Here is a 25618-nt window from a genome sequence, read left to right as displayed (position 1 = left end):
TTTGCGCAAGGTGGCCTAACACAAACAACTTTCAAGACGTGTGTGATTGTTCATTGATCCAACACGGTTTATTCCTAGAAACTGTGTGCATTGCCTGAGGTCATCGCCCACTGTATTTTTTCAACAACCATTTGGAATAGCAAAACCCAATTAGTAGGCTAATGCGCCATTAGCAGGCTAATTATCTGACTATCCATAATTCATTTATTAATCTAATTGACATTTCATATTAAGAACACAATATATTTCATTTCCATATTAAGGAAGCATAATTTCATAATTGAAATACATCAGAGTACAACATGATATAGCTTCAACACTCAGCTACCCCATTACACAACTGCACCAGCAGCAAGTTCCACATGCAACATGTAGAATCTTTTGAAATTAGCATCATAGACGGTATATAGAAAGATGCATCTCATCTGGAAAACTGCTGAAGCGGAAGGCAAATATTGAGTATTCATTCATGTTGAAGGTCTTTGCAACTTTAGGCCAGTGCATGTGGATGATTGACCGTCCGTCCTTCGTCCTCTTCAGGAACACCTCAATATTGAACCGTGGGTGTTGTATGAATACCTTCCTCGCCTCCTGACCATAGAGGTGGTTTGAGAGGTAATCATCCGTGAACTGCTTTAGAAAGGCCTGAAAACAAGGATGTGCATAAATATCTTCTCTATATTGGAAATGGGGCAAATGAATAAAAAAGGCAAGGTATAATAGTTAGTACCATCTTGTAGTGAACCGATGTCTTCTTCATTGTGCAGACAAAGATCTTTTTGTTTTTGTCGCTAATTTCTTTATCCTAACAATCTTTCTGAGTTTCTTGATTTGATTGATATTCATGGATAACTCATTTCCCCATATGCAACAAGGGTCGAACAGTGGGTCAAAACCTCTGACAGCAGGACCTACATGTGCAAGACCAAATTGTTAAAAACCAAGATATTAGAATGGTTCCCGCAATTGCACAATAATGTGCTATTAGAGAACGGACCATGCACGTGCTAACCTCAATTGTAAAACTCACTGCTTCCCATTGTTTCCCTGCAACACATATAAGGTAGTTAGTCATCAGGTTAAGTAAGGGTTCACATGCTATAAGTAAAATACGTTGATGAAATAAGCACATTGCAGATTCATCAGATTAATTCAAGCCACACGGAAAACCCTTTTACCCAAACCAAGCATGATTAAGAACTAGGAAATATAGCACTTGTATATGTTTCTCATGTATTAAGTGCAGCCAAATTCGATTTATTCCTCACATGCACAACAATACAAAATTCTACCCATGACAATTGGACATCGCGTTGCAGAATTGAACCAAGCAGTTAACTAAACACCACCACAAATGAACCAAACATTAACTAAGCACCACATTGCACAATATAACATACTCCTAATAGAAGATTAGACAATTAACCAAACAGTTAACTACAACCAATTGTAGCAACTGTATTTGTTTCTCATGTATTTACTATAGCCAAATTCAATTTATTCCTCACATGGTATACAATAACAGAATGCACCCACAACTATTGAAGATCGCATTGCAGAATTGAAAAAAACAGTTAACTAAACACCACTACACAAATGAACCAAACATTAACTGAGCACCGCATTGCACAATGTATAACCAAACCAACCATGCTTGACAAGTTGGAAGTATAGCAATTGTATTCGTTTCTCATGTATTTTGTAAAGATAAATTTGATTTATTTCTCACATGGAAGACAATACAAAACTGCATCCTGAAGAATTGAACATCACATTTGCAGAATTGAACCAAACAGTTAACTAAAGACGATAACTAATTAACGAAACACTTAATAAGTGAGCACCACATGGCACGACATATAGAACATATACACTAGAGCACCAGATTGCACGGTAAAATTAGATAGCATAATTCACTAGAATTTGTGAAGGAAAGGCAGGAGCAGCACACGCAATGGGTAAACCGAGCATGCTTAACCGGCGTAGCTAGCAAATGGAAAGGTGCTCCTCCAAGATCTGGGGGTCGGCATGAATGGCAACCATCGCGACCTCATCCGCACGTGCATCCGCAATTTGCTTCTCCGCTGCCAAATGCTCCTTGAGATCCTGGCTATACTGCGTGCACCATGGCTTAGGGCAGCACTTATTTGGTGGAGGGTCGGTGATTTCGGTGGAAGGTGTCACGCTCGCGTCGCTGGTCGGGGCATGTGGGATGTGGAAGGAGGAGGAGGATAGGGGTCGGATGTGGATTACCTGCCTGGATAGATGAGGCCAAGCAGCGTGAAGGAGGGTCGCCGATGAGGAGGCGACGCCGCAAGCAAGGAGTGAAGGTTTCAACTTGGAAAGGAAGGAAGAAAGAGGGGAAATGTGGCTTTTGGTAAGGGGGAGGGGCGGGGAGGTAGATATTTCCGCGGAAGCCAAAAATTTGAAATCGCTTTAGCAAAAAAAACTGGCGCACAAAGTGTCATCAGACACGGTCCCTTATTCAGAACTGTGTACGATATGTGGACATCACAAATGATTCAGAGAGCTTCACCCGTGTGTGATGAGTTTGAACATCAAAAGTTTTGGTTCGAATTTCCATGGTTACAGTGGTCATCCACGTCATTGCATAATGTGGGTACACAAAGGAGACTACAGAACACCTACACTTCTTAATCAAGCAAGTTCAGCAATTAAACAGAGATAGCTGACCTAAACATTACTCTCACAAATTAAAGACCAGCGCTCTTAACTAAACAAAACAAAGAGTACTACTATGGCTGGTGCTCGTCGATCTCCGCCGCCGCCTCCATGTCCAGCTCGCGCCGGGCGGTCTCCTGAGGAAGGGGCTCCATGGCATCCATCGCACCATACTCGGCAAGCATCTCGCCATCTACGTCCACCATCTCTTTGGAAAAGGCCGCCACGAGCTGGGCGTGGGCGGATGCGATTTGGGCTTGGACGGGCTCCATCATCGCAAGGTATGTGGCGGAGGAACGGACCGCTGCTCAAACGCTCTCGGCGATTGCCAGCTCTTCCGCCATGGGTTGCCGACCGTTGTCGGAGAATCTTTGTTCGATTTGTGCGGTGACTGCCAGGAGCTGGGCATTGGCGGCCTCGACATGGTCATGGGCGGCCTCCATCAGGGCTAAGGCCGCCGCTGCGGAACGGACAGCTGCTGTGCCGCTCTGGCTAGTTGCTATCCCTGAGGCAGATGTTGCTGTCGCCACCTGAGAAGCAACAGCGGCCGTTTGGGCTACCTTTGCCGCCAGATCGCAGATTGCGGCCGCGCACATGCACCTTGTTAGCACGCGGATGGCGGCTGCGGCCGTGCTCTCGCCGGAGTGGGCTACCGAAGTTGCCCTCATGACGCGGGTCCACGTGCCCATCCTTCACCGGCAATGATTGAACAGTGAAATGATATTTGAGGAGCGAGCTAGTGTGCTTGAGACGCCAGCTGTGGACTATAGCCGATGCACCATCTTGCGTAAGCCATAGGCGTACTATACACCGACAGTGCTCCAGGATATTTTTTGATGCATCTCTCATGGTTGCTGATAATAAACTGTGTGCAATCTACTTGATTTTTCATCTTTATTTGAATTACATAATGGAGTCACTGCGGCAATGGACGGTGTTTGAATTGCTAGAGCTTTTATCTGGAGTGAACATGCAACTATATGTGTGTCGTAATAGAATTGGAATTATTTAGGGTTCATTTGAACATTTTATACATTAAATTGGTTTTCTAGCCATTTCAGGTGCATAATTCAAAATTGAACTACATGCACATGCTCCAGTACATATAAATTGGTTGAAAAATCAAATCTGTGTCCTTGGGTGCATGCTTAGGTCCCATGCAAGAAATGAGAATGAATTTCAAACACCAGGGCACCGTTGATTGCCAGCAAAACATTGAGATGCCTGGTTTTTTCATTCTAGTAAAACCAAAACCCGTCTGAAATTCATGAAACTTGGCATGCTATCATGGAGCGGCATCAACATGCCGTGGTAATTTTTTTGTCCCATTTGGGGCAGGTTTGGGTATATGCTTCTCACTAACCGGAGCTTCTCACAACAAGCATGATGGTTTTCGGTAGGGAAGATCCCACCTTTGGGGACGAAACGATAACCATTGCCTCTTATTGCTTTCAATTTTTTTCTCGTGTCAACATAGGACAACAGGAGTGTTGTGTGAATTTTTGTGATTTTTCAGGGTTCGTTTGGACATTTTTATGCATTAACTGAGTTTTTAATGCATTTATGTGCATAATTCAAATTTGAACTGCATGCACATGCTCCAGTGCATATAAATTGGTTGAAAAATCAAATCTGTGTCCTCAGGTGCATGCTTAGGTCCCATGCAAGAAATGGGAATGAATTTCAAACACCAGGGCACTGTTGATTGCCGACAAAACACTGCGATGCCTGGTTTTTAAATTCTAGTAAATCCAAAACCAGTCTAGAATTCGTGAAACTTGGCATGCTATCATGGAGCGGCATCAACATGCCGTGGTAATTTTTTTGTCCCATTTGGGGCAGGTTTGGGTATATGCTTCTCACAAACCGGAGCTTCTCACAACAAGCATGATGGTTTTCGGTAGGAAACGTCCCACCTTTGGGTATGAAATGATATCCATTACCTCTTATTGCTTTCAAATATTTTTCTCATGTCAACATAGAACAAGAGGACTGTTGTGTGATTTTTTGTGATTTTTTGGGGTTCGTTTGGACATTTTTCTGCGTTAAATAAGTTTTCAATCCATTTATGTGCATAATTCAAATTTGAACTACATGCACATGCGCCAGTGCATATAAATTGGTTGAAAAATCAAATATGTGTCCTTGGGTGCATGCTTAGGTCCCATGCAAGAAATGAGAATGAATTTCAAACACCGGGGCACTGTTGATTGCCGGCAAAACATTGAGATGCATGTTTTTTATATTCTAGTAAATCCGAAACTCGTTTGAAATTCATGAAACTTGGTATGCTATCATGGAATGGCACCCGGCATGCTATGGTATTTTCCGCGTCCATTTTGAGAGAAGGCGCGCTCGAAAAATGACAGCCAACAAAGGCATTTTGAAAAAATAGCTACCACTTCAATATCTCAAACGTTTGTATAATTCAAACCATGTGCCTTCTGTTAACCATTCACGTGATGCCATGTGTCTTGGTTTTAATGGTTGTAGGAGGTGCCGTGCGGACAGCTGCTTGACCTTGACTGAACGGGAGGCGTGCGAGCACCGTCCGGTGTGCAGGCTTACCGAGAGGCGTGCAAGCTGTCCGCGAATGCACAGGCTCACTGGGAAGCGTGTGAGCTGCATGCTGCGCAGGCTCACTGGGAAGCGAGCCATTTGACTTCCATGGCCGCCCTCCTTGCTCGCATCCTCTCCATTAATGGCGCCTAAGCCGCAATTTAATTCGATTTTTAAATATAAAACAATCATCGCAAACATTTTAGGTAGAACACTCGTATGCAAACCGACAGCTTCCCCAGGAAGCAAAATGAAAATGTGCCGAGCAGGATTTCTGCTGCTCTTGATTGCAAACGTTTTAGATAGAACACCCATACACAAAGTGAGAGCAGCGCATGATTTGTGCATCCCTTCAACACAAACGGTTGTTTTGGATGACCCGTGTGCAACCACGTACAAACAATTTGGTAAGATTTGTCAATCCTTGTAACATTGCGATTTGTCAAAATATGATGCTAAAAATCACTAGTAGTATCTAATTTTTGCAACTAAAATTTAGTAATTAAGAATAGATTTCATTCATAGATTAAGCAGTCATTCTTAGTTTATACAAATAGTTCAAATCGACAGCTGAACCGACCAAACTTTTCCCCAATTGTTGCCAACCACGTACTGAAATAGCTATCTCAACTATATATACTAGCTAATTTGAAGTACGTTGTACAGTTCCACCACATCTATAGTCAGATGAACTGAACAAAATAGCCCCTAAATACTACTACTACTGCAGAGGGGCTTTGTACTACTTCCGGCTGCGTCTCCTCTGTCGAGCGCGCTCAGTAAGAGGTGGAGCAGGAGCCTACCGACGAGCTGGGAAACCGCAATACGGTGCCTGCCGCTGTTGCAGCTTGAGCGACGCTCACCTCGAACGCCCTCTGCTGCTCCAGACGACCCCGAAGCGGTGGTTCTCCTCATAGTTCTCCTGATTCCTCACCTCTAAGGAGGCGTGTGCCGCGGTTAGGGCGGCGGCAAGGCTCACTCCTCCTCCTCCCGTAGGAACTTGGTGTAGCGCACAAGGTTGCTGACGCACATGCGGGCATCCACCTCCGCCACCCGCCTTCAGGCGGCGGTGGCGGAGCAGGTGATGACCCCGGTGGTCAACGGTAGGCTGGCGGCCACGTCGGCCAACGACGCGGTGGCGGCCATGACCACCACCACCCACCTTCGGGCCGCGGTGGCGGAGGGGGTGATGGCCACAGTGGCCGGCAGTGGGGTGGAGGCCACGAGGGCCACCTCTCGTGTTCGGGCCGCGGTGGCAGAGCGCGCGATGGCCCTGGCTTTTGACGGTGATGTGGTGGCAACGGCTGCCGGCAATAGCTACCGATGGGCACCGGCGACGGAGCGTGTGGTGGGTGTTCCGCGCACACCCAATAGGGACGCCACGCGCACTACAAGATGTCAGGGACTGCGCCGACACCGCGGTGTAGCCTCCCAGTTGGAGCTGTCCTCTAATGACGACAGAGTGGATGAGCGATGACGATGAACCGGTTCCATTGGCAATTGTGGGAGAAGCAGACAAGATAAGCTACAGGGAGGGAGGGGAAAATGCGACGCAGGACTCGCCGGCCATGAGGGTTTATATAGCAGGCCGGTAAGCATTGGGATTTTGGGGGATATCACCGAGTCGGGCGGGAAGCTTTTGCAGAAACCTACGAGGTTGGGTGGGAACAGGCTCACCGATGATTCATTGGCGCCATCGTTTGGCCAAAAGAACACCCCACGCGCTGCGCAAGCTTGCGCTGTAAGCCGACTGCGGCAACGGGGGGACAAGACGTGCGCGAGGAGGACCAAAGTTCACGTACACATATGGTTAATAAAAAAATGTTTGCGATTTAATTACCTACTATACCACTGTCCTGGTTTATAAGTATGATTTAAATAATAAAATACGAATCCATGTCGCCAAAGATTATACAGTTGGATTTGTATTTGAACATAGTTTCCAATTATATAATTTTTAAAACATGCATCAACATTTTGTTTGTTAAATTTGAGGGCAAAGTATGGCACAAAATATAAAGGAGACTATGGACTAGATGGAGGTGGTAGCACACGGCCGCTCTCTACGCAGCGGCGCAACTGTCGGCCGGCTTGTAGGCGACCATTTCCTGCCTGTTCAACTGCTCTATGCGTGTGGTTGCTTGCGGTTCAGGCGGCCGCGGCGCGCTCTGCTCGCGTCCCGCCACACGCGCTCTACTCTCGCGTCCCTCCGGGTGCTCTGCCCTCGTCCCACCACGTGCGCTACCAGTGTTTGGGGCCGGCGCACGATCACGCACGTTCGTGTGCAAGTGGTTGCGCCAAGCGCGGCGCGACGATGCAGTTACCCGCTTCAAAAACTGCCATGCGGACGCATCGAGATTCCACGCCGCCCAGCCCCCTTTTATTCCTGCAGCCATTTACCTTCATCTCTCGTCTCACACGACACAATAAGCACACCCACGAGTACACATACAGAGAGGACATCCAGCGGTTCCAATGGCGCTCCCCGTGGCTCCAATGGCGCTCCCAGTGGCCGACGACGACAACGGCGGGCAGTTCACCACACATCACGTAGTGGACACCCACGTGAGGGGGAAGGCCCTCTCAGTGGTGTACACAAACGATCCAGTCTCGGTGGAGTGCTCCATCCAAACTATGGAGCAGTTCCTTGCCGACGACAAGTACCGGGTGGTCTGCTTCGACCTCGAGTACACCAGCGGTCGTGCCAGGCACGATCAAAAGGTTGCCGTCGCCCAGTTGTGTGTGCGGCATGACATCCTCGTCTACCACTACCACCTTGCCACAAGGCCTTTCGAGTGTTTCTCCAGGTTTATCAACAGCTCCGACTACAGTTTCGTTATGGTGGACACCACCAACGATCTAAAAGCGCTCAAGGTTTCGGACTTGAAATGCCCGAATCTTGTCAACATCCAAAGCCACTACAAGGTCTGGGGCAATGACAAAAACAAATTGAACTCCCTGGTTGACCTCACCTTGGCCATCATCGACCCCTACTAGATGAAGAATGAGAGCAATAAGGACAGGAACGCCTGGCATAGTGTGTGCCATAAGAGACTGGATGAACAACATGTCAAGTACACGGCCATGGACGCGTACACAAGCTACGAGATGTACAGGAAGATCGTTGACATGAGGAACTGTCTTCTTCCTGACCCAGACAAGGGATCGAGCCACATAGCAGTGGCGGGAGTGTCACAAGAAGTAGATGACTAGACGATCGTTTCTCCTCCTTTAGAATGCACGCAATTGTTTATTGAGGTGTGTGCGAATGATCTGTATAGTCACTTATGTAATTGGATGTTTATTTCAGTTATATATATATACGTACACACACACACATGTTATTCTATTATAGACAGAGCAAATCACACGGCTTATTAGCAATAATCGTCTGTGTTATTATTGGTCTTCGCACACATTTCTGATTAGGGACCTGCTTGCCGCGTATCACACACACGTTGATCTTGCTGAATGTTTCTTTTGTGTTGCCTAATCACAAACAGTTCATCTGAGTGAACGGTATGCTCTATATCGCACACGCCTTCATTAGGCTGCCCGTTTCTTTTGTTCCTCCTCATCACAAACAGTTCATTGAGCTGAACCGTATGCCCTACATCGCACACGCAACTAAAATCCAAACCGTGTTTGATAGCTCCGCCATTGCAAACGCTTTGCACCTTTTTTGACGGTTCTTTTACACCACCGTTTGCAATTATGGCATCGCACACAGTTTCATCGAAGGGTCTCTGATCATAGTGTCACGTTTGGACCATCCTCCAGTAGTGGAACCGTCTCCGAGCTGCTACGTGTGCTGCACACTACCAGCAAGCCCTACGTCACTATCATAGCCGCAGGGTTCATGCCCGGTGTTTTGAGGAAGGTGACCTTGTCCTTAGGCGTGTTCAGTCAGCCAAGGGTACACACAAGTTGTCACCGAAGTGGGAAGGCCCTTACTGGGTAGTACGAGTAACCATACCTGGCGCAGTCCATCTGGAGACCGGAGATGGCACTCAGTTGCAAAACTCATCGAAATTGAGCATCTCCATAAGTTCTACTTGTAAGGCATGGCTGTCGGGCCTTGCCCTGTAGCCACCCTTTTGTATAGGCCTTGCCCCAGCTGCATGTAACCCCTTGTACAAAGCTGGAGTGATGACCACATGCAAGAGAAAATAAAGAAGCATTGTGGGGGCCCCCGACCGAGATTGCATGCATGCATGAGCATTCCAAGATCACTGCATAAGCATTTCATGAGCATTTGCATATGCATATAGATAGGATCGCATTCTGCATTCATTCTCATCTTCATGAAGTTGCAGGTTCCTGTCGTGGTCTTGGCTTCGACAAAGATTTGAGAAGATTTCCCGGCACTACAGTCCCCGGCGAGCCAAGCAGATAAATTCTACCTCCTGCCCGTTAGTTTTCTGTAAGCTATAGATGTGCATTAGAAAGCCTCGCCACCCTTTTGAGACTTAGGTGCTCCCGTCCATGACTCGAGCGTTGCTTCGGTCTGGTTGGTCGCAGTGGCCTTTGGTAAAAAGAAGTTGGCGGGGGGCTGGTCCCTCTGTCTGTTCCCCGGTAGACGAAGTTCTCCGGCAGACGAAGAGGGTACCGACATGATAGCTTGTCAGGAAAAAACTCGTTTATTTATATTAAAGAGGCATCGCACCTCTGCATGGACATACACATGCACGGGTTCCTGGCAGGGCTCATCTTTTTCATTAAAATGCTACTACAAGTACAAGCATTATAGAACACAGACATGGGATGGAGAAATTACATTATTTGAATTAAAATTTGTTAAGAGCCGACTGATGACACACAAGTATAGGGGATCTATCATAGTCCTTTCGATAAGTAAGACTGTCGAACCCGATGAGGAGCAGAAGGAAATGACAAGCAGTTTTCAGTAAGGTATTCTCTGCAAGCACTAAAATTATCGGTAACAGATAGTTTTGTGATAAGGTAATTCGTAAGGGGTAACAAGTAAGAAAAGTAAACAAGGTGCAGCAAGGTGGCCCAATCCTTTTTGTAGCAAAGGACAAGCTAGGACAAACTCTTATATAAAGGAAAGAGCTTCCGAGGACTCATGGGAATTATCGTCAAGCTAGTTTTCGTCATGCTCATATGATTCGCGTTCGTTACTTTGATAATTTAATATGTGGGTGGACCGGTGCTTGGTTACTGCCCTTCCTTGGACAAGCAGCCCACTTATGCTTAACCCCCCTCACAAGCATCCGCAACTATGAAAGAAGAATTAAGGTAAACCTAACCACAACATGAAACATATGGATCCAAATCAGCCGCTTACAAAGCAACGCATAAACTAGGGTTTAAGCTTCTGTCACTCTAGCAACCCATCACCTACTTATTACTTCCGAATGCCTTCCCCTAGGCCCAAACAATGGTGAAGTGTCATGTAGTCGACGTTCACATGACACCACTAAAGGAAAGACAACATACATCTCATCAAAATATAGAACGAATACCAAATTCACATGACTACTAATAGCAAGACTTCTCCCATGTCCTCAGGAACAAACGTAACTACTCACAAATCATATTCATGTTCACAATCAGAGGGGTATTAATATGCATAAAGGATCTGAACATATAATCTTCCACCGAATAAACCAACTAGCATCAAATACAAGGAGTAATCAACACTACTAGCATCCCACAGGTACCAATCTGAGGTTTTGAGACAAAGATCGGATACAAGAGATGAACTAGGGTTTGGGAGGAGATGGTGCTGGTGAAGATGTTGATGGAGATTGACCCCCTCCCGATAAGAGGATCGATGGTGATGATTTCCCACTCCCGGAGGGATGTTTCCTCGGCAGAACAACTCCGCCAGAACCCTATATTGGTTCCACCTCGAGATGGCGATGCTTCATCCTGAAACCTTCCTTCTGATTTTTTTCAGGGCAAAAGACACCTTATACTAGAAGATGGGAATCAGAGGCCTGCCAGGTGGCCCACGAGGCAGGGGGCATGCCAGGGGGGTAGGGCGCGTCCCCCACCCTCGTGGACGGTAGCTGGCCCCCCTCTAGCGATTTGTTCGCCCAATATTTTTAATATATTCCAAAACTGACTTTCATTGAGTTTCAGGACTTTTGGAGCTATGCAGAATAGGTCTCTAATATTTGCTCCTTTTCCAGCCCAGAATTCCAGCTGCCGGCATTCTTCCTCTTCATGTAAACCTTGTAAAATAAGAGAGAAAAGGCATAAGTATTGTGACATAATGTGTAATAACATCCCATAATGCAATAAATAGCGATATAAAAGCATGATGCAAAATGGACGTATCAACCTTGCTTGTCCTCAAGCGGAAGCCGATATCGAAAAATATGTCCACATGTTTAGAGATTGAGGTGTGGATAAAATAAAATACGGACATGAGGGCATCATGATCATTCCTAGAATAGCAACATATATATATATATATACATATATATAGTCATATGGTTTCTTATGCTAAAGTAACAATCTATTCACAATGTAAAGTATGAATCAGAAACTTCATTGAAAACTAGCAAACTATAATCTCAGTCACTGAAGCAACTGCAATTTATCATAACATCGGAAAGAGTCAATATAAGAGCTTTTTAGCAAGTCCACATACTCAACTATCATTTAGTCTTTCACAATTGCTAACACTCACGCAATACTTATGGGTATGAAGTTTTAATTGGGCACAGAGAAAGATAGGGGCTTATAGTTTTGCCTCCCAACCTTTTACCTCAATGGTAATGTCAACAATAATGCTTCATGAAAACCCACGTCCAATTAGCTATATATATCAGGATCTTTCGAACACATAGTGCTTGCTAAAGGATAAAATGTAAAAAGGAAAGGTGAAGATCACCATGACTCTTGTATAAGGTTGGGGACAAAAATAAAAGATAGGCCCTTCGTAGAGGGACGCAGAGGTTTTCATGAGCTCTTATGGTTGGATGCACAAAATCTTAATGCAAAAGAACGTCACTTTATATTGCCACTTGTGATAGGGACCTTTATTATGCAGTCCATCACTTTTATTTCTTCCATATCACAAGCTCGTATAAAGCTTATTTTCTCCACACTAATAGATCATACATATTTAGTGAGCATTTTTCGTTGCTTGCAACAATGACAACTTACTTGAAGGATCTTACTCAATCCATAGGTAGATATGGTGGAATCTCATGGCAAAACTAGGTTTAAGGATATTTGGAAGCACGAGTAGTATCTCTACTTGGTGCAAAGAGTTTGGCTAGCATGAGGGGGAAAGGCAAGCTCAACATGTTGGATGATCCATGACAATATAATTTATTTTGGATATAAGAGAACATAACCCATTACGTTGTCTTCCTTGTCCAACATCAAATTTTTAGCATGTCATATTTTAATGAGTGCTCACAATCATAAAAGATGTCGAATATAGTATATTTATATGTGAAAAAATGTCCTTCTTTATTACTTCCTATTAATTTCAATCATTACCAAAACTATGTTTGTAAGCTCTCAACAACTTTTATTCATCATACTCTTTATATGTGAAGTCATTACTTTCCATAAGATCAATATGATCTCTTTATTTCTTTTTGTTATTGTTTATTCCCTCAATATCATAGCAAGATAACTAAGCCCTCGACTCAAGACTAAAATTTATTATATATAGCTCACGGACTCGATTACATAGATAAGGATCGACACAAAAAACTCGAAGCTAGATCATACTAAACTTTATTCTACTAGATCAAGATATAACCAAAATTATCGAACTAGGAAAAACGGTAAAGATAGAAGTGTGATGGTGATACGATACCGGGGCACTCCCCAAAGATTGGCAGTTGCCAAGGGGAGTGCCCATACCCATGTATTTATGTCTCTTTCTTCAGCGGTGGTGATGATGGAGTTGTTGATGATGTAGGCTTGTCTTCCATCTTCCAAGGCATAGGCTCACCATTATAGAAGGATGATCGAGTCTCTAGGATCCTTAAATCTGCAGCCAAACTCATCCTCTTGAATCTATATTCATACTCACAGTTTTGGTTTTGCAGGTCATAGATCTGGGCTTGGAGGTGCTCGATTTTCTCATGAAGCTTGAGGATGGTCTCCCCAATGTTCTTGGCATCCAGCATGTGGTTATTGGTGAACTTCGCTATCATCATGTGGTTGGCATCGAGTCCACATTCCACCATCCCCTGGCACTTGAAAACTTGTTGCTCCATTGCTTTGAGTCTTGTCTCCACGCTTTCGGTCCTCCTTGGTCTCTCAACATCACAGATGTGCAGCACCCCCTCATGCATCTCAATGGTTTGAGGGTGTTGCAGCACCTCCGCGAGGTAGGGGTTAATGACCTTCTTGAAAAACTTGTCCTTGGGGGCACTTGAAGATGTCATGGTGATCTAGATTTGTCAGAAAAACAGCTCGAAACAAAAACAGGAGATATTTGTGTGGTACGTTGGTCAAAACCTTCGAGAGATTATATAATGAATTTTTACCGACCAAAAGAAGTATCGTGCAAGAAACCGGAGTCTGGAGGGCACACGAGGTTCCCACGAGGCAGGGGGCGCGCCCAGGGGGGTAGGGCGCACCCTCCACCCTCGTGGATGCCTCGTGTCCTTTCCGGACTACTTCTTATATTCCTATTTTCTTAAATATTCCAAAATGGAGAAAATTGCTGTTAGAACTGTTTTGGATTCGGTTTACTTACCGTACCACGTACCTATTCTTTTTCGGAGTCTGAAACGTTCTGGAAAGTGTCCCTTATGTACTCCTACAGGGTTACAGTATTAATAACATTAGTTTCAACATTTATGGGATTACCTGAGATATAATGTTTGATTCTTTGACCATTCACCACCCTCGGATTTGTGCCTTCGAAGTTGTTGATTTTTATGGCACCGGAACGATAGACCTCCTCGATAACATAAGGACCTTCCCATTTAGAAAGGAGTTTTCCTGCAAAAAATCTTAAATGGGAATTTTATAACAAAACATAATCACATACATTAAACTCATGCTTGTGTATCCTTTTGTCATGCCATCTTTTAAATTTTTCTTTAAACAGTTTGGCATTCTCATAGGCCTGGGTTCTCCACTCATCATGTGAGCTAATGTCAACTCTTCTCACCGACAAGTTTGAAATCATAATTGATTAATGGCCCAATATGCCTTATGTTCTAGTTCGAGAGGTAAGTGACATGCTTTTCCATAAACCATTTTATATGGAGACATACGCATAGGATTTTTATATGCAATTCTATAGGCCCATAATGCATCATCAAGTTTCTTGGACCAGTTATTTCTAGATCTATTAATAGTCTTTTGCAAAATTAATTTAAGCTCTCTATTACCTAGTTCTACTGAAACTAGACTGTGGGTGGTAAGGAGATGCAATTCTATGATTAACATCATACTTAGCAAGCATTTTACGAAAAGCACCATGAATAAAATGTGAACCACCATTAGTCATTAAGTATCTAGGGACTCCAAACCTCGGAAAAATAACTTCTTTAAATATCTTAATAAAGGTGTTATGATCAGCACTACTAATTGGAATAGCTTCTACCCACTTAGTAACTTAATCAACATCAACTAAAATATGTGTATACCCATTAGAGGAAGGAAACAGTCCCATATAATCAAAGCCCCAAACATCAAATCGTTCAATAACAAGTGAATAGTTCATATGCATTTCTTGATGTCTACTAATATTACCAATTCTTTGACATTCATCACAAGACAAGACAAACTTGCAGGCATCATTGAAAAGAGTAGGCCAATAAAAACCGGATTGCAATACCTTATGTGCAGTTCTATCTCCAGCGTGGTGTCCTCCATAAGACTCAGGTACACAACGTCTAATAACACCATCTACTCCTTCTTTATAAAGGTGTCGGTCATCCCAGAAGTAATGTCTTAAATCATAGAAAAACTTTTTCTTTCGCTGGTATGTGAAACTAGGTGGTATAAATTTATCAACAATGTAATTAGCATAATCAGCATACCATGGAGCAGTACGAGAAGCATCTATGATAGCTAATTGTTCATCAGGAAAGCTATCATCTATAGGTAGTGGGTCATAAAGAACATTCTCTAACCTAGACAAGTTTTCTGCAACGGGGTTCTCAGCTCCCTTTCTATCAATAATAGGCAAATCAAATTCTTGTAGCAAGAGAACCCATCTAATAAGTCTAGGTTTAGCATCTTTATTTTCCATATGGTATTTAATAGCAGCATGATCAGTGTGGACAATAACTTTAGAATCAACAATATAATGTCTGAACTTATCACAAGCAAATACAACTGCTAAAAATTCTTTTTCAGTAGTAGCATAATTTCTATGGGCACTCTCTAGAGTTTTACTAGCATATTGGATAACTTTTAATTTCTTATCAACTCTTTGTCCTAGAACAACACCTACAACATAATCACTAGCATCACATATAAGTTCAAAGGGTAAATTCCAATCAGGTGGCTGAACAATAGGTGCAGAAATCAAGGCTTTCTTAAGTATTTCAAATGCTTCTACACAATCATCACCAAAGACAAAAGGAACATCTTTTTGTAAGAGATTAGTCAGAGGCCCAGAAATTTTTGGAATGTCTTTAATGAAACTCCTATAAAAACTGGCATGACCAAGTAAACTTCTAATACCTTTAATGTCCTTAGGACACGACATCTTTTCAATAGCATCAACTTTAGCTTTATCAACTTCAATACCTCTTTCAAAAACTTTATGCCCCAAGACTGATGTGACATCATCTTCGGAGAAGAGGGTGTTCAAGGGGAGGTCCGATCTTCACGGCGTAGGATTGATAAACCGATGGGGATAACTAGCTGCAGGCAGCCGGAAAATGGAAACTAAGAGAGTATGACCCGACGAGGAGGAGGCTCACCAAAGCTTGCAATCCGAACACTCGCCGATCCACAACCCGCAATACTACCCCACACAACCATGCTCAAGTCATGGAGCACAGGATAGGTGAAATCCGCAAGGGAAACCATGAACTCTAACCCACACAACACGATCTAGTCGTGGAGCATGAATTAGGAGCAATTTCTCAAGGAATCACGAGAATAAGGGTAACAAGAGCTCTCCAATCTCAGGAGGAGTCTATGTCTTTGGTCATTGATAGAAATGGAAACAGTCCCCAACGAAGGGAAGACCTAACCTATTTATAATAGGGACAATCCCCCCTGGATAGGTGTGAAAGAGAAGTAGCTTCTGGAACCAGCTTGGGTGTGAAAGGGAACAAACTTTGTTTGACTAAATGGCTTCAAGACTTAATGAGGTAGCTTCTGGAATACTCTCGTTGGAGGTTGTTGGCAGTTCTCGACCAAACATTGTTCACTCGAGTCGAACAATGTTTCCTTCAGCAGCGAACTCAATTTGTGGGAACCTTTTGCAAGTTGGAATTTGCAAACTCGTACAAAACATTCTTTCGTCCGAATCAGAACAATGTTTCTTCAGCAGACAACTCATTCTTCATGAATTCCTAACTTTGTTCCTTCGCCATAAAACATTGTTTTGCACGAACTAAAATGTGTTTGGCCTTCTTCGATATTGCACCTGAGTTCAACCAACAACAAAGGAGGTGAAGGCACAACCATGTTTTCAAGGTCAAATGATATAGTTAAGTTAGCGTTCACCTGATCATGTATTTGCATTGCGCGGCTTCTCGTGATTGGACCGTTGATGATTGGTGGTGTGTTGCCCATGGTTGAGATGTCCTCATCATACTCCCCCTCTTGAGAAGGAGTTGTTCTTGACTCTAAAGGTCCAAAGTATGGGGAAAGATTGGAGACATTGAAGGTCGGGCTAACACCATATTCTTCTGGAAGATCGATCTTGTAAGCATTGTCGTTGATCCTTTCGAGCACCGCAAATGGTCCATCACCGCGTGGCTACAATTTGCACTTGCGTTTCTTAGGGAAAAGGTCCTTCCGAAGGAGTACCCATACCAAATCGCCTTGCTCGAACACCAGCTTTTTCCTGGTCTTGTTTACCCGCTTCGTATAATGTTCAGTCATTTTCTCAATGTTCTCCTTTGCTTGGGCATGAAGTTTCTTGATGAAATCAGCACGCTTACTTGCATCAAGTGTAACACCCACAATGCGGCTATATCTCCCACGTGTCAGGGCACGACTTGGAGGCTTAGCAGCATGGTAGTTTTTTCGCAAGAGGGGTAATCTTCACACAATCCCATGTACTAAATAAGGAAGGGATAAAGAGTTGGCTTACAATCGCCACTTCACACAATACATAAATAATTCATACATCATCCATATACACTCAAAGACCGACTACGGTCAAATCCAACAGGAAAGGAAGATAAACCCCAAATGCTAGATCCCCGATCGTCCAAACTGGGCTCCACTACTAATCATCGGGAAATGAAACGTAGTAACGAGCCAGATCCTCGTCGAAATCCCACTTTACTTCGGTAGCATCACCTGCACTGGTATCATTGTAACCTGTAACTGTTTGGAAATATCCATGAGTCACGAGGACTCAGCAATCTCACACCCGTGAGATCAAGACTATTTAAGCTTATGGGTAGGGAAAGTAAGGAGGTGGAGCTGCAGCAAGCACTAAGCATATATGGTGGCTAACATACGCAAATGAGAGCGAGAACAGAAGCAACGCAACGGTCGAGAAGCTAGAAGTGATCAAGAAGTGATCTTGAATCTACTTACGTTCAAGCATAACACAAGACCGTGTTCACTTCCCGGACTCCGCCGGAAAGAGACCATCACGGCTACACACGCGGTTGATTCATTTTAATTAAGTCAAGTGTCAAGTTATCTACAACCGGATATGAACAAATTCCCATCTGCCACATAACCACTGGCAAGGCTCTCGAAAGTTTACACCCTGCAGGGGTGTCCCAACTTAGCCCATCACAAGCTCTCATAGTCAACAAAGGATATTCCTTGTCCCGGAAAGACCCGATCATTCTCGGAATCCCGGTTACTAGACATTTCGACAATGGTAAAACAAGACCAGCATGACCACCCGACTGTGCCAACATATCCCGATAGGAGCTGCACATATCTCGTTCTCAGGACACACCGGATTGTCCAAACTTCCGGTAGGCCAGCCTAGGATTGCCCCTGCTGGCCACCGGCGGATGACAGGTTGGACTAACACTTAGAGGAGCACTGGCCCGGGGGTTTAAAATAAAGATGACCCTTGAGTCCGTGGAACCCAAGGGAAGAAGGCTTAGGTGGCAAATGTTAAAAACAAGGTTGGGCCTTGCTGGAGGAGTTTTATTCAAGGTGAACTGTCAAGGGGGTCCCATAAATCCCCAACCGCGTAAGGAACGCAAAATCAAGGAACATAACACCGGTATGACGGAAACTAGGGCGGCAAGAGTGGAACAAAACACCAGGCATAAGGCTGAGTCTTCCACCCTTTACCAAGTATATAGATGCATTAAATTAAATAAGAGATAATATGATATCCCAACATATCCATGTTCCAACATGGAACAAATTTCAACTTCACCTGCAACTAGCAATGCTATAAGAGGGGCTAAGCAAAAGCGGTAACATAGCCAAACAACGGTCTGCTAGGAATGTGGGTTAGAGGCTTTACATGGCAATCTAGGAGGCATGATAAACAAGTGGTAGGTAGCGTGACATAGCGATAGAGCGAACAACTAGCAAGCAAAGATAGAAGTGATTTCAAGGGTATGGTCATCTTGCTTGCAATGTTCTCAGAGTTGTCGAAAGCTTGATCCTCGTTAGCGTATTCAACAGGTTCCTTGGTCACTTACTCGTCTCCCGCCTCTACCCAAATAAAGAACACAATCAATGAAATAACAATCAAACACAGTGCAATGCACAAGCAACATGATGCAATACATGGCATGATATGCAAGATATGATATGCAATGCATATGTGTGCTCTAGAAGGGAAAGATGAGATGATTTCAGTTGAAATCAATATAAAGATCACCGGAAATGGATGCACGGTTTGCAAATGACAAGCAACACAAGAATGACGCAAATCTGCGATTGACAGCATGATAGCACTTAGAATGCAACAAGAAACAAAGCTACTACACTCCAACATAGTAACAAAGCATATGGAAGTGATGTACAAGAAATTCTTGACAAAACATGTACACTGAGCTACGACTAATTCACACTGGAATAGTTTTAGACAAGCATGGAAAAAGTGCAAAAGATATTAGCTTCACAGACTTAGAGAAAATACTAACATGTCAAAAACAACATCAACAAGCACTGTTTAGAGCTAACAAAAACATGGTACAAGAACATATCATAGCAAAAGAAGGCATGTAATGATTCTACTAAATTCATAGAACAAAACTCCCTTACTTACCAAGAGCCAAAAAGGCACAGAAGATATCATGGCACCCATGTAAATATAGCAAGTTTTATAAACAGATCCAGACTTAGAAGAAAAACAGAGCATGGCATAAACAGATTCATGATCGCAACTTTGCAAGCTCATGCCACTCACCACAAAGCATTAAATGACAACATAAGCATACGAATGGCAAGATGGCATGTTCATCAAGCTAAGAATGGCAATATCAAGATCATAGGGTACACACATCACTAACAACAACCATGGCAATATTGATTAACATGTTAACAATCTGCAAGGAATAATATATAGCAAAAGTAGATCAAGAAAATGACATGCTAGAGCACTCCATAATTGCAACCAGAGAAATTAATGGATACAGCATAACCACATGTTCAAAACATCCTTACTGAAGTATCTCAAAATAGGCATGGATCTCATGGTAGCATCAAGTTTACATGGCATCAAAATAACAGCAGGAAAAGGACTTCACAAAATCCTAAGTCCCTGAAAATAGCAACATTATGGAGCCTACTTTGCATGCTTGTGCTAGTCACCACATAGATAGATCAAAAAATACAAGACTTGCACCCTTGTAAAGATGGCATGTTTTAGTTCAAAACAAATGTAGACCTCATGCTCAAAGAATGCACACATCAAATGCAACAAAAATGACAAATCAACATGTTCCGCTAACCACCAGCAGTTAACATTTTATAGCACTCTTGCAGCAATGTAAATGGCATCATAATGGACAGTAACATGCAGGGAAATGCTTCTAACATGAAGAGCTCAATGAGGCGAACATTTTGACATATCATATGCATGATTTGGAGCCACGGTCACCGAGATACAACAAGATGAAGATGGCATAAAAACAACAGGATTCGGGGACTTAGTGAAAACAACCTCTCCGAAAGTCAACGGGACGGAGCGGTGCGGGACGAGGATTTCCGGGTCGCGGGACGGTGCTTGGTTGACGGGGGTGGTGGATCTCGTCCCGATCCGGGGGATCTCGCCGGAGTTTGCCGGGGAGGTGGCCGGAGATGGCGAGGAGGAACTCAGCGGCGGCGCGGGCGACGAGGTCGGGCGGCGCCGGTGATGCGTGGTGGCGGCGGAGGGTGCAAGGAGGCGGTGGTGCAGGTGCGGGGCGGCGGCGCGGGAGCGAGGATGCGGCGGCGCGGGCGCGGTACGGGCGGCGAGCCGGCGCAGGTCGCGGCGGAGCGGGGACGTGGGAGACGGGCGGCGGCGGATGGGCCTCACGGGCCGGCGGCGGAGGGCGGCAGTGGATTCCACGTGGCGGTGGCGGATTGGCGCGGACACGGCGGCGAGTTTGTCCGGCTCGGGCCGGACGTGTCCGGTGGCGGCAGGGGATGATTTCTAGGGTTTGGACCTGTGATTTGGAGGGGGTGCACATATATATAGGTAGATGGAGGTAGAAGTGTCCAAATGAGGTACGATTTTTGCCTACACAATCGTGATCCAACGGCGGAGAGCATGGATGTCATTTAGATGGGTTATTGGGCTGTTTTGGAGGGGTGCTGGGCTGCAACACAAAATAGGCTTTTGCGGTTACCCTATTAACCGTTGGGGCATCAAACGGCCTCCAAATGGAACGAAATTCGACAGGCGGTCTACCGGTGGTGTACCGAGGCCACTTGACAAATCTCGACCGATTATGAGAATGTTTAACTCCCGCTCACGAAAAGATACAAGAGGGGTGCGCCGGGTGCATGTGGGAGTGTCGGATTGCAAAACGGACAACGGGGAAAATGCTCGGATGCATGAGACGAACAAGAATGCAAATGCGGTGCACATGATGACATGATATGAAATGCATGACATGAAAAAAATGCAAAACAAAAGAAAAAACCCAACCACGAAGGGAATCTCATAACATAAAGCCGAAAATGGTAAGAGTCGGAGTTACAAATATGGAAAGTTACATCCAGGGGGATTACATCAAGGCTGGTTCGTTCCTGCACTGGCAAAGGCAAGAGATCGACGTGAGCAATAGGTTTGAATCCATAGACAAGTTCAAATGGGCAAAATTTAATGGTCGAATGTACCGCCCTATTATACATGAACTCCACATGAGGTAGGCATTCTTCCCACATCCTCAAATTCTTATTGAGGACTGCTCGTAGCATCATGGACAACGTTCGGTTGACAACTTTAATCTGTCCATCAGTTTGTGGGTGGCATGTCATGGAAAATAGGAGCTTGGTGCCAAGTTTTCCCCACAAGGTCTTCCAAAAGTAGCTCAGAATGGTGTCATGGTCTGACACAATCGTGCGTGGTACTCCATGTAGCCGCACAACTTCCTTGAAAAATAGACTAGCAATGTGTGAAGCATCAACGCTCTTATGACAAGGGATAAAATGTGCCATTTTGCTAAAACGATCAATTACCACAAACACCGAGTCGCTCCCCCTCTTAGTCCGTGGTAAACCAAGAACAAAATCCATAGAAATATCTTCCCACGGAGTATTCGGAATAGATAGAGGAGTATATAAACCATAAGAATTCAAGCGGGACTTAGCTTTGTGACAAATGTCGCATCTCATCACGTAGCGTTCCACGTCATGTCTCATGCGCGGCCAAAAGAAGTGATCAACGAGCACACTTTCAGTTTTCTTGGCTCCGAAATGTCCCGTGAGACCACCAGCGTGAGCCTGCTGCAAGAGCAACAAACAAAGAGAACAATCTGGGATGCACAATTTGTTAGCTCGAAATAGAAATCCATCATGCAAGTGAAACTTCTCCCATCCCTTTCCCTTGTTGCACTTTGAAAATGGTTCAGAAAAGTATGAGTCGTTAGCATCCAATTCTTTGATGCTTTCTAAACCAAGGATTTTAACATCAAGTTGGGAATGTAAAATGTGACGCCTAGACAATGCGTCGGCAACAACGTTATCCTTCCCTTTGTTGTACTTGACAATATAAGGAAAGATTCTATGAACTCCCTCCATTTTGCATGTCTACGGTTCAGTTTGAGTTGGCCCTTTAGATGTTTTAAAGATTCATGGCCAGAATGTATTACAAACTCTTTTGGCCATATGTAATGCTGCCATCTTTCCATAGATCGAACAAGTGCATATACTTCTTTATCATAGGCAGAATAATTAAGAGTTGGACCATTAAGCTTCTCACTAAAGTAGGCAATGGATTTACCTTCTTGCATTAGAACTCCACCAATGCCAACACCGCTTGCATCACATTCAATCTCGAATGTCTTACCAAAATCAGGAAGTGAAAGCAATGGGGCTGATGTCAATCTCATCTCCAGTTCTTGGAAGGACTTGTCATGGGCATCACCCCATTGGAATGGAGTGTCTTTCTTCAGCAACTCATTCATGGGTGCAGCAATGGTGCTAAAATCCTTCACGAACCAGTCGTAGAAACCTGCAAGTCCGAGGAAGCTATGTACTTGCTCACATTTTGTGGAGGCCTCCACTCACTAATAGCCTTGATCTTCTCTTGATCGACCTCCACACCTTTTGCTGAAACAACATAGCCAAGAAACACAACCTTGTTTGTGCAAAATGTGCACATTTCCACATTAGCATGCAAATTTTCCTCCCGTAGGACAGCAAGCACACATTTTATATGTCCGACATGATCCTCCAAAGTTTTGCTATAAATCAATATGTCATCAAAGTAAACCACTACAAACTTGCCAATGAAGGATCTAAGCACATGATTCATCAATCTCATGAAAGTACTAAGTGCATTCGTTAATCCAAAAGGCATGCCCAACCATTCATACAAGCCAAATTTTGTCTTAAATGTAGTTTTCCATTCGTCACCCTCTTTCATTCTTATTTGGTGGTAACCACTGCGCAAATCAATTTTGGAAAATATGGTGGAGCCAAAAAGTTCATCAAGCATGTCATCGAGCCTAGGAATAGGGTGCCGATATCTCACAGTTATATTGTTAATGGATCTACAATCAGTGCACATGCGCATGGTACCATCTTTCTTTGGAACTAGAAGTATAGGAACAACACAAGGAGAAAGACTTTCCCTTACATACCCTCTGTTAAAAAGATCTTCCACTTGCCTTTGAATTGCCTTCGTCTCCTCTGGGTTTGCTCGGTAAGGTGGTCGGTTTGGTAGTGGGGCACCCGGAACCAAGTCGATTTGGTGCTCAATGCCCCACTTTGGTGGCAAACCAGGTGGTACTTCCTTGGGAAACACATCCTGATACTCCTGCAAAAGATCAAAAACAACACTAGGAAGAGTTGTGGGTAGATCGTTAGTAGCCAATAAAGTTTCCTTGTACACGAGTAAAAAGAATGGAGTATTAGGTTCTCTTGATTCCCGCATATCCCTTTTCCTAGCCGTCATAACTAATCCATGTTTTTCCCCGGGCTTGGTCATATTTGGATGTGGAGCTTTTTGCTGTGGAAACACTCCCTCACTATGTTGGTGGCTCACTTGTTGTGTATGATCACTTTCTCCCTTTTTCTTTCCTATTCTTTTCATCTCATCAAGATTGACTTCCTCGGGTGTCATGGGCAGCCAAGTGAGCTTTTCTCCTTTATAAACAAAACATAAGAGATTCGCACGCTCGCTGATGTGCACATCACAGTCATGCAACCATGGTCGTCCAAGAAGAAAGTGACAAGCGTGCATCGGCACCACATCATACTCAACATCATCTTGATATGTCCCAACTAAAATTGGTATTCGCACGCTGCTAATCACCTTAATTGCGCCACAATCATTCAACCATTGCATGCGGTATGGGTGTGGGTGACGTTTTGTTTGCAATTGAAGCTTATCAACCATCTCCGTGCTTGCAATATTGTTGCAGCTGCCACTATCAACAATCACTCAACATATCTTTGAGTTGATGAGGCAACGGGTGCGGAAAAGATTATGCCGCTGCCCCTTGTCCTCCTCCACAACTTGGGCATTAAGTGAACGACATACAACCAAAGCTTCTCCATCAAGTTCCTCATGACATAAAATAGTTCCTCCTACTTCCCAACCTTGCTCCTCTTCCACTTCATCATTCCCACCTTCAGGGTCACTTTCAAACTCCCATTCACCTCGTTCATTGATGATCATAGTTCTTTTGCTTGGACATTCCGAAGAGATATGACCTCTTCCTTTACACTTGTGGCATTGAATGTTGCTGCTGCATGTAGAACTCTTTTCTGGAGGTGGAGCAGAGGATACTCCGGCTGTAGCTAATGACCTCTTATCTTGATTGCGAATAGTAGGTGAGGAAGTCATCGAGGCATGTGGGTGTCTACGTGGTGCACCCTCAAACTGAGAACCATATGGATGTTGTGCTCGCTGCCATGAACGTGTGGTGGTGCGGCCTTGGAAGGCAGGAGTATGACCATTACGCATATTCTTCTTCTCAACTCTTATAGCTTGATGTACCACATCTTGTAATGTATCATAAGTAAGCATCTCCACAAAATCTGATATTTCATCATTCAGCCCATGTAAAAATCTCGCCATCTTTGCCTCATCACTTTCACGGGTTCTTGTCCGAATTAGCAGCACCTCCATCTCTTTATAGTACTCCTCAACCGTGTGAGAACCTTGAGTGAGCCCCTGCAACCGCTTGTACAATTGCCTCTCATAGTATGATGGAACGAAACGACGCCTCATGAATTCCTTCATCAAAGTCCAGCTACGGATATGATTATTGCCAGACATCAACCGATCGTCTTGCAGCTGATTCCACCATGTAAGAGCATAACCAGAGAACTCCATAACAGCAAGATCAACTCTCTTGGCTTCAGAAAAAACATGTATGCGAAAGATTTGATCATACTTCTCTTCCCACTCAACATATGCATCTGGATCCTCTTTTCCCGTGAATGATGGCACATGGAGCTTCACTCTCGCTTGGTTGTCACGATCATCCTGATCACGACGGTCATAATGATGACCATTGCGACCAAAAATAGCACCACGGCGAGGCAGGGAGTAGGGTTCATAGTCCCCCATGCCTTCATCTTCGTCACCATGCTCGGAGAGATCTTCAAGGAAGATGGCATCACCATCATGTGCCACTCGTCGTCG

General features: G+C 44.3%; 1 protein-coding gene across 1 annotated transcript; it reads right to left on the bottom strand.

The window, feature by feature from the left end:
* Nucleotides 1-1026: 1026 nt before the first annotated feature.
* LOC125518859 (retrovirus-related Pol polyprotein from transposon opus) lies at nt 1027-25306 on the bottom strand. The gene is given in 6 exon segments (XM_048683734.1): nt 1027-1047; nt 22195-22523; nt 22526-22574; nt 23009-23101; nt 23243-23848; nt 24968-25306. Coding segments are annotated over 6 exon segments (1437 nt in total).
* Nucleotides 25307-25618: the final 312 nt, after the last annotated feature.

Source organism: Triticum urartu, chromosome 7, assembly GCF_003073215.2.
Source record: "Triticum urartu cultivar G1812 chromosome 7, Tu2.1, whole genome shotgun sequence".
Taxonomy (NCBI): Eukaryota; Viridiplantae; Streptophyta; class Magnoliopsida; order Poales; family Poaceae; genus Triticum; species Triticum urartu.
The sequence above is the reverse complement of the archived record's forward strand: the minus strand, read 5'-3'. Positions and strand labels throughout refer to the sequence as shown.